General features: G+C 39.2%; 1 protein-coding gene across 5 annotated transcripts in view; it reads left to right on the forward strand.

Annotated features, from left to right (window-relative positions):
* Positions 1 to 12,526, forward strand: part of vtg3 (vitellogenin 3, phosvitinless) — a 34,281-nt gene extending 21,755 nt beyond the window's left edge. Inside the window, exons 26-28 of one of the 5 annotated variants that reach the window (XM_039002063.1) lie at positions 4,013 to 4,155; positions 11,921 to 12,029; positions 12,238 to 12,526. In XM_039002063.1, coding sequence (XP_038857991.1) covers positions 4,013 to 4,155; positions 11,921 to 11,973 — 196 coding nt within the window. In that variant the 3' untranslated portion in view covers positions 11,974 to 12,029; positions 12,238 to 12,526. Of the gene's footprint in view, positions 1 to 4,012; positions 4,156 to 11,920; positions 12,030 to 12,237 lie in introns of those variants that run through there. The other 4 variants (XM_039002062.1, XM_039002061.1, XM_039002060.1 and 1 more) reach the window with 4 other exon arrangements.
* The last annotated feature ends 256 nt before the right edge of the window (positions 12,527 to 12,782 follow it).

The following is a 12,782-nucleotide window of genomic DNA, read 5'->3' on the forward strand; positions in this document are numbered from 1 at the left end:
GTAATCTGAGGTGTAGTTAACACTAATGACTTTATCCTCTGCAGCAGAGGTAACTATGGGTCTTCCTTTCTTGTGGCGGTCCTCATGAGAGCCAGTTTCATCATAACGCTTGATGGTTTTTGCGACTGCACTTGAAACTTTCAAAGTTCTTAACATTTTTCAGATTGACTGACCTTTATGTCTTAAAGTAATGATGGACTGTCATTTCTCTTTGCTTATCTGAGCAGTTCTTACCATAATATGGCTATCTCCTGTATACCACCCATACATTGTCACAACACAACTGCGTTGCTGAAACGCATTATTAAGAAGTACATTTCACAAATTAACAAGGCACACTTGTTCTTTGAAATGCATTCCAGGCGCCTACCTCGTGAAGCTGGTTGAAAGAATGCCATGTGTGCAAAGCTGTGATCAAGGCAAAGGGTGGCTACTTTTAAAAATCTCAAATATATATTTTGATTTGTTTAACACTTTTTTAGTTACTACATGATTCCATGTGTTATTTCATAGTTTTGACGTCTATACTATTGTTCTACAACGTAGAAAATTGTAAAAAAAATTAAGAAAAACACTTGAATGAGTAGGTGTGTCCAACCTTTGACTGGTACTGTACATATCCAATCAGAAGCCATGGATTACAGGCAACATCTGCACTGAGCTAAAGACAAGAGCTGCCGCTTTCAAAAAATGGAGGACTAACCCAGACGCTTAGAAGAAATCCCGCTATGCTCTCTGACAAACTATCAAACAGGCAAAGCTTCAATACAGGACTAAGATTGAATTCTACTGATGCTCGTTGGATGTGGCAGAACTTGCACACTATCACGGATTACAAAGGAAATCCAGCCACGAGATGCCCAGTGATACAAGCCTACCAGATGAGCTAAATGCCCTCTATGCTCGCTTGAAGGCAAGCAAAACTGAACAATGCGTGAGAGCACCAGCTGTTTGATCACGCTCTCTGTAGCTGATGTGACTGAGAACTTTAATTCTTATGGCTGCAAGCCCGGTGTCGGTACACTTATGACAACAGCCAGCTCAAGTGCAGGGTGCGAAATTCAAAATATATTTCTTTTAAATATTTAACTTTCACACATTAACAAGTCCAATACAGCAAATGAAAGGTACACATCTTGTGAATCCAGCCAACATGTCCGATTTTTAAAATGTTTTACAGCGAAAACAGCACGTATATTTATGTTAGCTCACCACCAAATACAAAAAAGGACAGACATTTTTCACAGCACAGGTAGCATGCACAAAGCCAACCTAACTAACCAAGAACCAACCAAACTAACCAACAAACAACTTCATCAGATGACAGTCTTATAACATGTTATACAATAAATCTATGTTTTGTTCGAAAAATGTGCATATTTCAGGTATAAATCATAGTTTACATTGCAGCTACAATCAGAAATTGCACCGAAAGCAGACAGAATAATTACAGACACCAACGTCAAATACCTAATTACTCATCATAAAACATTTCTGAAAAATACATAGTGTACAGCAAATGAAAGACAGGCATCTTGTGATTCCAGCCAATATTTCTGATTTATTAAGTGTTTTACAGCGAAAACACAATATAGCGTTATATTAGCTTACCACAATAGCCAGAAACACAAGCAATTTCCCAGCAGTAAAGGTTAGCGATCATAACAAACCAGTAAAAGATATATAATTTTTGACTAACCTTGATATTCTTCATCAGATGACAGTCCTATAACATCAGGTTATACATACACTTATGTTTTGTTCGAAAATGTGCATATTTAGAGCTGAAATCAATGGTTATACAGTGTGCTAACTTAGCTACTTTTTCCACAACGTCCAGATATTTTTCTGACACTTTTTCTGACACACATATTCTGACCAAATAGCTATTCATAAACATAACAAAAAAATACATGTTGTATAAGAAATGATAGATCCTTTAGTTCTTAATGAAATCGCAGTGTTAGAATTCTAAAAAATAACTTCATTACGACATCCAGCTTCGGTATAGCTAGAGTACCCAAACGTTGGGCGCCGACGACTACTTCACATGTACGACAGATATATGAAATAGCATCATAAAATGTTTCTTACTTTTGCTGATCTTTCATCAGAATGTTGTACAAGGGGTCCTTTGTCGGGAACAATCGTTGTTTCGATTTAGAACGGCAACTTTCCCTCTTGAATAAGCAAGCACACTAGCCAAGTGGCACAAAGCTCTCCATCGTCAACAAAGTCAGAGAACGGAACACGGCAAAACTCCCGAAAAAATTTCAATAATCTGATTAAACTATATTGAAAAAACATACTTTACGATGATATGGTCCCATGTATCAAATAAAATCAAAGCCGGAGATAGTAGTCGCCTATAACGGCAGCTAAACAGAAGGCAAATCCATGTCCCTCTTCGCGCTCTCCAGAAAACCGGAAATGGGGGACACGTCATACAAAGAGCTTGTATTCCACTTCAGACCAAGATAAACACTCAATTTCTTCTCTCACCGCCTCTTGACACCCAGGGGAAGGTCTATGAAGTGCATGTATACTAATACGTATCATGCCCATTTATAGGCAGGAAGTAGAACAGAGCCTCGATTTCAGACTTTCCACTTCCTGGTCAGGAAGTTTGTGCCAAATGAGTTCTGTTTGACTCACAGATATAATTCAAACGGTTTTAGAAACTAGAGAGTGTTTTCTATCCAATAGTAATAATAATATGCATATTGTACGAGCAAGAATTGAGTACGAGGCCGTTTGAAATGGGCACCTTTTATCTGGCTACTCAATACTCCCCCTGCAGCCCAAACAGGTTAACATTCACAAGGCTGCAGGGCCAGACGGATTACCAGGATGCGTACTCAGAGCATGTGCTGACCAGCTGGCAAGTGTCTTCAGTCATTTTCAACTTCTCCCTGACCCAGTCTGCAATACCTACATGTTTCAAACAGACCACCATAGGTCCTATGCCCAGGAACACCAAGGTAACCTGTCTGAATGACTATCGCCCCGTGCCATTCACATCTGTTTGCCCTGAAATGCTCTGTCATGGCTCACATCAACACATCATCCCAGACACCCTGGAACCACTCCAAATCGCATACCGCCCCAACAGATCCACAGATGATGCCATTTCTATTGCACTCCAAACTGCCCTTTCCCACCTGGACAAAAGGAACACCTACTTGAGAATGCTCTTAATTGACTACAGATCCAACACCACTGTGCCCTCCAAGCTCAACACTAAGCTAAGGTCCCTGGGACGGAACACCTCCCTCTGTAACTGGATCCTGGATTTCCTGACGGGCCGGTCCCAGGTGCTGAGGGTAGGCAACAAAACTTCCTGACGGGGCGCTCCCGGGTGGTGAGGGTAGGCAACAACACATCAGCCACACTGACCCTCAACATGGGAGCTCAGTCCCCTCCCATGTTCTGGGATTAGGGCCTGGTCCGGGGTGAGCAGTATGTCCTGCTTCTCCGACTCGTTGAAGTAGAAATCTTCATCTAAATCGAGGTTAGTGATCGCTGTTCTGATGTCCAGAACCTCTTTTCGGTCATAGATGGCCATTATTGACAACTCGTAGATCTGAACATGGCATCCTGTTAATTTATAAAACTCTTATGCACAAACTCCCGTGTTACCTTATATATCATTGCTAATTTACAGAAGTACGAGATAGCCATTGCTGTGAGCGGGTATGGGAACTCTTCAAATTCCTTCCGTTACTACAGATTTAGATTGTTTTTACACACCACACATGGAACAGATTTTAATATGCATTAGTGCCCTTTTGGGCAGTTCAGAGTAATGTGCATGTTTTCTTGTTTTGTGTTTTTGTATTTTTGTGTTTGCTGTGCTCCCGCCTTGATTGATTGATTATCGTGTCACTAACTTCTTGCTGCTTTTGTAATGCAGGGCTCCCTTGTAAAAGAGGCATTGGTCTCAATGGGATTTCCCCCTGCTTAAATAAAAGTTAAATAACTAAAATAACTACATTATCTCTTTCTCCTTTAGTATTGATAAGTACATTCCAGGCATGGCATTCCTTTTGGGGTTTTACCAGGAACATGACACAAATGCCAAACATGAAGTTTCTGCATCAGTTGTTGCAGCAACAAGAGGCAGCATTGCTATGACGATCAAGCTCCCTGATGTGGGTAATACACTAAGCTATCAATACATTGGTTATAAATCTGTTTTTTATCCATATTAATAATTTCTAAGACTCACTTTATAAAACGTTATAATGGCTTATAGAAAAACATAAGTGTATAAATGCTTTATGAATTGTTATAAATGTTAACCATTTAAATGTAATTGTAATCCATTGTAATAAGGGCTGCACGATTAATACAATTGTTGCATGCTCAATATCCATATAGGAAGAGGCTGCGATATTTTGAAACACCCCTTCTGTAACAATTTTTTTTTCTTTTGATTTATTGTTCGTCTTTTGGCCGCTTCCCAGTCCCAATCCCACACACCAAACCCACACAGTCAATCATGCAGATAGTTCCTCGTGCTCGAGATTCACTCTGCATGCATGGACCAAACAACAGCATACAGTCAACAGATTTTTCCAAACATGCTTACCACTTTGCTTCTTAAAACTTCTTATGGCTTGGGGGCAGTATTTCGACGTCTGGATGAGAAGCGTGCCCAAAGTAAACTGCCTGTTACTCAGGCCCAGAAGCTAGGCTATGCATATAATTGGTAGATTTGGATAGACAACACTCTACAGTTTCCAAAACTGTTTAAATAATGTATGTGAGTATAACAGCACTGATATGGCAGTTGAAAACCTGAGGAAAATCCATCCAGGAAGTGGGATTTTTTTGATGTAGGTGTTTTCAATTGAATGCCTAAAGAGTATCTACTGGGATTGGAGCCAGATTGCAGTTCCTATGGCTTCCACTAGATGTCAACAGTCTTTAGACATTGTTTCAGGCTTGTTTTCAAAAAAATTGACGACCTGAGGGTTAATTATAAACATCGTTTGACATGTTTCGACAAACTTTACCAGTACTATTAGGATGTATTCGTCTGCATGTTTTGACCGCCTTTGAGCCAGTGGATTACTGAAAAAAACGCGCCAACAAAGCTGAGTTTTTGGGACATAAAGAGGGACTTTATCGAACAAAATGAACATTTGTGTAGCTGGGACTCTTGTGACTGCAACCATATGAAGATCTTCAAAGGTAAGTGATTAATTTTATCGCTATTTCTGACTTTTGTAATTCCTTTACTTGGTTGTAAAATGTTTGTATGCTTTTGTAAACGGGGCGCTGTCCTCAGATAATCCCATGGTATGCTTTCGCCGTAAAGGCTTTTTGAAATCTGAAAAAGCGGCTGGATTAACAAGAAGTTAATCTTTAAGCCGATGTATAATACTTGTATTTTTTATGAATGTTTATTATGACTATTTCTGTATTTTGAATTTGGCGCTCTGCAATTTCACCGGATGTTGTCGAGGTGGGTCGCTAGAGGAACGCCTGCGCCAGAAAAGTTAAATAATTCCCCTTATCAAACCACTTGAGTGTTGCTTTAGCAGTATGCTTAGGGTCATTGTATTGCTGGAAGGTGAGCCTCCCTTGCAGTTTCAAATCTCTTGAAGACTGAAACATGGTTCCCTCAAGAATCTCCCTGTAGTTAGCACCATCAATCCTTCAATTCTGACCAGTTTCCCTGTCCCTGCCGATGAAAATCATGGTTTTCTTGTGGTGATGAGAGATGTTGGGTTTGCGCCAGAGATAGCGTTTTCCTTGATGGCCAAAAAGCTAAATTTGAGTCTCATCTGACCAGAGTACCTTCTTTCATATGTTTTTTGGAGTCTCCCACATGCCTTTAGGCGAACACCAAACATGTTTGCTTATTTTTTTCTTTAAAACCTCTTTGGGCTAGGGGGCAGTATTTTGTGTTATACATCAGTTTAAAGCTTAAATTCTTGTTCATCTAACTGCATTGTCCGATTTACAATAGGTTTTACAGCAAAAGCTTGCCATGCGATTGTTTGAGGACGGCGCCCCACATTCAAAATATTTTTCAACCAGCAAATGTTTCATAAAATCACAAATAGCGATTAAATATTCACTTACTTTTTGAAAATCTTCCTCTGATTTGCAATCCAAAGGGTCACAGCTACAACATGCATGGTTGTTTTGTTAGATAAAATCCTTCTTTATATTCCAAAAAGTATGTTTAATTGGCGCCTTCGATTTGTGTAATCCACTCATTCAACATGCAGAGAAAATAATCCAAAAAGCTACCGCTAAACTTTGTTAAAACAAGTTAACTTCTTGCCACTATAGGGGGTGCTGTTTTCGCATTAGCATAATTTCCTCTACAGATTAAACTGCCTCTTATTCAATTATTGCTCTTACATATGCATATAATTAATACCATTGGATAGAAAACAATCTATAGTTTCTAAAACCGTTTCAATTTTGTCTCTGAGTTAAACAGAAGTCATTTGACAGCACTTTCCCTGACCAAGAAGAAGAATGCAAGATGTGTATGCTCGCTTCAACGCTCTGCCTATATATGGTCACGCCACCTATGACCCGAAACACACTTCATTCGTCTTCCTCTGGGTGTCAAGACGACGTCAGAGGAGAAATTTTTTGTTTACCTTGTACTAACGTGAAATAAGACCTATTTCTTTGGCGTGACCGACAACTTCCGGTTCTCTGACTCGCGCTATTTGGAGGTGCGATTGTCTACTGTTTTGCTGCCGTTACGGATGAAAACTATCTCCGTCTCGAAGTTTGTTTGATACATGTGACCATATCATCTTAATGTATGTTTTTTCAATATAGTTTAATCAGATTATTTGAATTTTTTCGGGAGTTTTGCCGTGTTCCGTTCTGTGACTTTTTTTTACTTTGGCCAGTCGACCAGTACATATGCTAAATGAAGAGGGAAAGTTGCCATTATGAATGGATTGAACGACTCATCAGGACTAAGGACACATTGATCAACATTCTGATGAAAGATCAGCAATAGTAAGACCCAATTTACGATGTTATTTCATATATCTGTCGTGCATGTGAACTGGTCGCGGGCGCCCAGCTGGTTCTGGCTGGCGTGGCTATGCTAATTTAGCGCTACATTTTGTTTTCGCTATAAAACATTTAATAAATCTGAAATATTGTTTGGATTCACCAGATGTTGGGCTTTCAATATCTGTACGCTGTGTATTTTTCTGAAATGTTTTAAGATAAGTAATTAGTTATATGACGTTGGTCTCTGTAATTGTTCTGGCTGCGTCAGCACTATTTCAGATTGCAGCTGCAATGTAGAACTGTGATTTATACCTGAAAAATGCAAATTTTTCAAAAAAAACTATGCTATACCATAAATATGTTATCAGACTGTCATCTTAGGAAGTTGTTTCTTGGTTAGTGGCTATATATATTTTTATTTAGTCGAATTAGTGATAGCTACTGACGCAGGAAAAAACTGTTGGAGTAAAAAAATTGTGTCTTATGCTAACGTGGTTAGCTAATAGATTTACATATTGTGTCTTCCCTGTAAAACATTTTAAAAATCTGAAATGGTGGCTTTATTCACAAGATCTGTATCTTTCATCTGGTGTCTTGGACTTGTGATTTAATGATATTTAGATGCTACAATTTACTTGTGACGCTATGCTAGCTATGCTACTCAGTGGGGGGGGGAGTGGGGGGTGATCCCGGATCCGGGTTGGTGACTCGTTAAAGGTTAAAATACATTTCTATTGAATCCTCAGGTACTCTAAAATGTAATTACACTATAATATTTAATACGGGAAAAAGTATGTTCAATAAAAAAGCAAAATAAGCAGGTGCGCGTCCTCTTCATTATGCGCACACAGACTGATTAACCAACTCTGACTCCCAGTTCCAAAACTCAAAATTCATCCTCGTTTGGGAATAAACAAGCCTGAAACCTTTAACAAAGACTGTTGACATCTAGTGGAAGCAACAGGAATTGCAATCTGGGAGCATATGGAATTGCATATGCCACATAGCTTTCCATTGTAAGAGCATGGGCTCTCCCCCCAAAGAAATTCTGTTTGGTTTTCTTTGGCTTTTCTCCTACCATATCAATTGTGTTATATACAGGCCAGTACCAGCGGTGGAGTATATCAGCATTGTCAGTTAAACAGCTTGTTTTTAACCAGAGAGGAAAATACAATAATTGGTGAATGTACCATTTCAATTTGTTCCTACTCTGTCACAACCATCTCCTCCCTTAGTTCCGCTGTCATGCCAAACAAAACTGATTTCCAAGTGCTCACTGTATTGCAACAATGCAATTAGAATGATCAATCAAATGTCATAATAAAGCCCTTCTTACATCAGCTGATGTCACAAAGTGCTGTACAGAAACCCAGCCTAAAACCCCAAACAGCAAGCAATGCAGGTGTAGAAGCACGGTGCCTAGGAAAAACTCCCTAGAAAGGCCGGAACCTAGGAAGAAACTTAGAGAGGAACGAGGCTATGAGAGGTGGCCAGTCCTCTTCTGGCTGTGCTGGGTGGAGATTATAGCAGAACATGGCCAAGATGTTCATAGGTGACCAGCAGGGTCGAATAATAATAATGGTTGTAGTGGGTGCAACAGGTCAGCACCTCAGGAGTAAATGTCAGTTGGCTTTTCATAGCCGATCATTCAGAGTATCTTTACTGCTGTCTCTAGAGAGTTGAAAACAGCAGGTCTAGGACAAGGTAGCACGTCCGGTGAACAGGTCACGGTTCCATAACCGCAGGCAGAACAGTTGAAACTGGAGCAGTAGCACGACCAGGTGGACTGGGGACAGCAAGGAGTCATCAGGCCAGGTAGTCCTGAGGCATGGTCCTAGGGCGCAGGTCCTCCGAGAGAAAGAGTGTGAGAGAGAGAAAGAGAGAAAAAGAGAGAGAATAAGAGAGAGCATACTTAAATTCACAGAGGACACTGGATAAGACAGGATAAATACTGCAGATATAACAGACTGACACTAGCCCCCCGACACAAACTTTTGCAGCATAAATACTGGAGGCTGAGACAGGAGGGGTTGGGAGACACTGTGGCCCTGTCCGACGATACCCCCGGACAGGACCAAACAGGCAGATATAACCCCACCCACTTTGCCAAAGCACAGCCCCCACACCACTAGAGGGATATCTTCAACCACCAACTTACTCTCCTGAGACAAGGCCGAGTATAGCCCACGAAGATCTCCCCCACGGCACGAATCCAAGGGGGGGCGCCAACCCATAGAGGAAGATCACTATCCATGTGAGAGATGCAGACTCGGTCCCGACCTTTAACCTTTTATGGCTGCAGGCCGGTTTCGCGCCCGTCCAAGTGCAGGGCGCGAAATTCAAAATATATTTTTTAGAAATATTTAACTTTCACACATTAACAAGTCCAATACAGCAAATGAAAGATAAACATCTTGTGAATCCAGCCAACATGTCCGATTTTTTAAAATGTTTTACAGTGAAAACACCACGTATATTTATGTTAGCTCACCACCAAATACAAAAAAGCACAGACATTTTTCACAGCACAGGTAGCATGCACAAAACCAACCAAACTAACCAAGAACCAACCAAACTAACCAAGAAACAACTTCATCAGATGACAGTCTTATAACATGTTATACAATAAATCTATGTTTTGTTCGAAAAATGTGCATATTTCAGGTATAAATCATAGTTTTACATTGCAGCTACAATCGGAAATAGCACCGAAGCAGCTAGAACAATTACAGAGACCAAATTGAAATACCTAAATACTCATCATAAAACATTTGCATTGAAACCTTGAAATCAGCCTTAGCCTGAAGTTTATTTAGTGCTTTATCCGGGTAGCTGGAAAGTAGAGCATTGCAATAGTCTAACCTAGAATTGACAAAACCTTGGAATAATTTTTCAGCATAATTTTTGGACAGAAAGATTTGACGTAGATGGAAAAAGCTGTCCTTGAAACAGTCTTGATATGTTAGTCAAAAGAGAGATTAGGGTCCAGAGTAACGCAGAGGTCCTTCACAGTTTTATTTGAGACAACTGTACAACCATCAAGATTAATTGTCAGATTCAATAGAAGATATCTTTGTTTCTTGAGACCTAGAATTAGCATCTCTGTTTTGTCCAAGTTTAAAAGTAGAACATTTCCCACTTTCCACTTCCTTATGTCTGAAACACAGGCTTTTTGGGAGGGCAATTTTGGGGCTTCACCATGATCATTCTAATGATCATCCATTTCTATGATTCCAAAAGTACTGAAGTGTTTTGATCTACACTGAACAAAAATATAAATGCAACATGTAAAGTAAAATAAAAGATCCAAGAATGTTCTATATGCACAAAAAGCATATTTGTAACGGCTTTCTTCCATAGGTGAAGGAGAGGACCAAAGTGCAGCGCGGCTAGTGTTCAACATGTTTAATATAATAACAAGTGAACACTACAAACAACAAACAAAATAACAAACCGTGAAAACCGAGACAGTCCTATCTGGTGCAGAACAAACACAGAGACAGGAAACAAACACCCACAAAATCCCAACACAAAACAAGCCTCCTATATATGATTCTCAATCAGGGACAACGATTACCATCTGCCTCTGATTGAGAACCATATTAGGCTGGACATAGAAACAGACAAACTAGACACACAACATAGAATTCCCACCCAGCTCACGTCCTGACCAACTAAACACATACAAAACAACAGAAAACAGGTCAGGAATGTGACAATATTTCTCTCAAATTTGTTTACATCCCTGTTAGTGAGCATTTCTCCTTTGCCAAGATAATCAATCCACCTGACAAGTGTGGCATGTCAAGAAGCTAATTATACAGCATGATCATTACACAGATTAACCTTGTGTAAAGGCCACTAAAATGTGTAGTTTTATGACACAACAAAATGCTACAGATATTTCAAGTTTTGGTCACAGATACCTTAAAAAATTGCCCTCACAATGGGCCTCAGGATCTCGGCACGGTATTTTGGTGGATTCAAATTGCTATTGATAAAATCCAATTGTGTTTGTTGTCCGTAGCTTATGGAGCGTGCAATTGGCATGCTGACTGCAGAAATGTCCCCAGAGCTGTTGCTAGAGAATTGAATGTTAATTGCTCTACCATAAACCGCCTCCAACGTTGTTTTAGAGAATTTGGCAGTACATCCAACCGGCCTCACAACCGCAGATATTGAAATAGATTCATTAGGCCCTAATCTATTAATTTCACATGACTGGGAATACAGATATGCATCTGTTGATCACATCGTGTAGGTGAGCGGTTTGCTGATGTCTGCCAAATTTTCATTGTGAACAAAAGTACCCCATGGTGGCAGTGGGATTATGGTGTGGGCAGGCATAAACTACAGACAATGAACACAATTACATTTTGTCAATAGCAATTTGAATGCACAAAAATACCGTGACGAGATCCAGAGGCCCATGTTTTTAAGGTATCTGTGATCAACAGATGCATATGCATACGTGCTTCTACACCTGCATTGCTTGCTGTTTGGGGTTTTAGGCTGGGTTTCTGTACAGCACTTCGAGATATTAGCTGATGTACGAAGGGCTATATAAAATAAACTTGATTGATTGATTGATATCTGTATTCCCAGTCATGTGAAATCGATAGATTAGAGCCTAATGAATCTATTTCAATTGACTGATTTCCTCATTTGCCTTGTAACTCAGTAAAATCTTTGGAATTGTTGCATGTTGCGTTAATATTTTTGTTCAGTGTAAAATTGCAATATTTGGTTAAAAAAAAATTGCAATTACATTTGTTGCCAATATTGTGCTGCCCTAATTGTAATACAAAATACATGCTTACTATTTATTAATATTTTTAATGCTTGCTCATGACCTTTATTATGAAGTGTTTCTAGCTGTTTTTGGTGCTTTTCTAACAGTATGTATTTCTCATTACATCAGTTGACAGTATATCATCAGGCGATCGCTATTCCAATCCAAGTGACCGATTTTGAGGATGGTCAACAGTACATGGGAAACTCAACATTGGAGATGGATAGAGAGCTATAAGGTAAATTACAATAAATGTTTTGGGTTTGAAAAAAAGTGTGTACTGAGCTCAGTTTATAAATGTACAGGTGACTTTTATATATTTGATATGGATTGTTCTTAATGCCCCATTATTCCCCCGTCTTACTTCATTAGGTGTTGTGCTCAAAACATCAGGGGCCTTTGTTTTTTAGCATAAAGGTTATGAATCATGTTGATTGTTTTACTAGTCTTACCATTGCCATTGTGCACTGCAGAAGGACAACGAAAGGAACAGACATCCATGACCATGCAGTGAATCTTTTCATCAGCAATGAGGCAAATTGCATACATTCCCATTTCTAAAAAGTGAAGATCTGGAGAAGGCATCCTACAAACAGTCCATAAGTCTTATTTGTACAAAAAGATGTGTTAGACTTTCATTTGGATATCATATCTGAAATCAATATTTTCAAATGTCTACCTTCTTTCACTTGACAGTTTGCCTATTGATGTGAAATAAAATGGTATTCTGCATCATTCAAATTCATTGAACATTCATTATTTGAAAGAATGTCGGTTTCACGAATATGTAAACATTCCCAAAATTATATTATTCACAGATATTGTGAATTTGAATAAAAATGAGATCCCAAAATATAACTAGAAGATTTGATTCCATCCTAATCCTCAAAAATTGCATTTAGGGACATTTTTGATATACAGCAATTGTCAAAAGTTTGGACACACCTACTCATTCAAGGTTTTTTCTTTCTTTTTACTATTTTCTACATAG

Source organism: Salvelinus namaycush, chromosome 10 (assembly GCF_016432855.1).
Source record: "Salvelinus namaycush isolate Seneca chromosome 10, SaNama_1.0, whole genome shotgun sequence".
Lineage (NCBI taxonomy): Eukaryota > Metazoa > Chordata > Actinopteri > Salmoniformes > Salmonidae > Salvelinus > Salvelinus namaycush.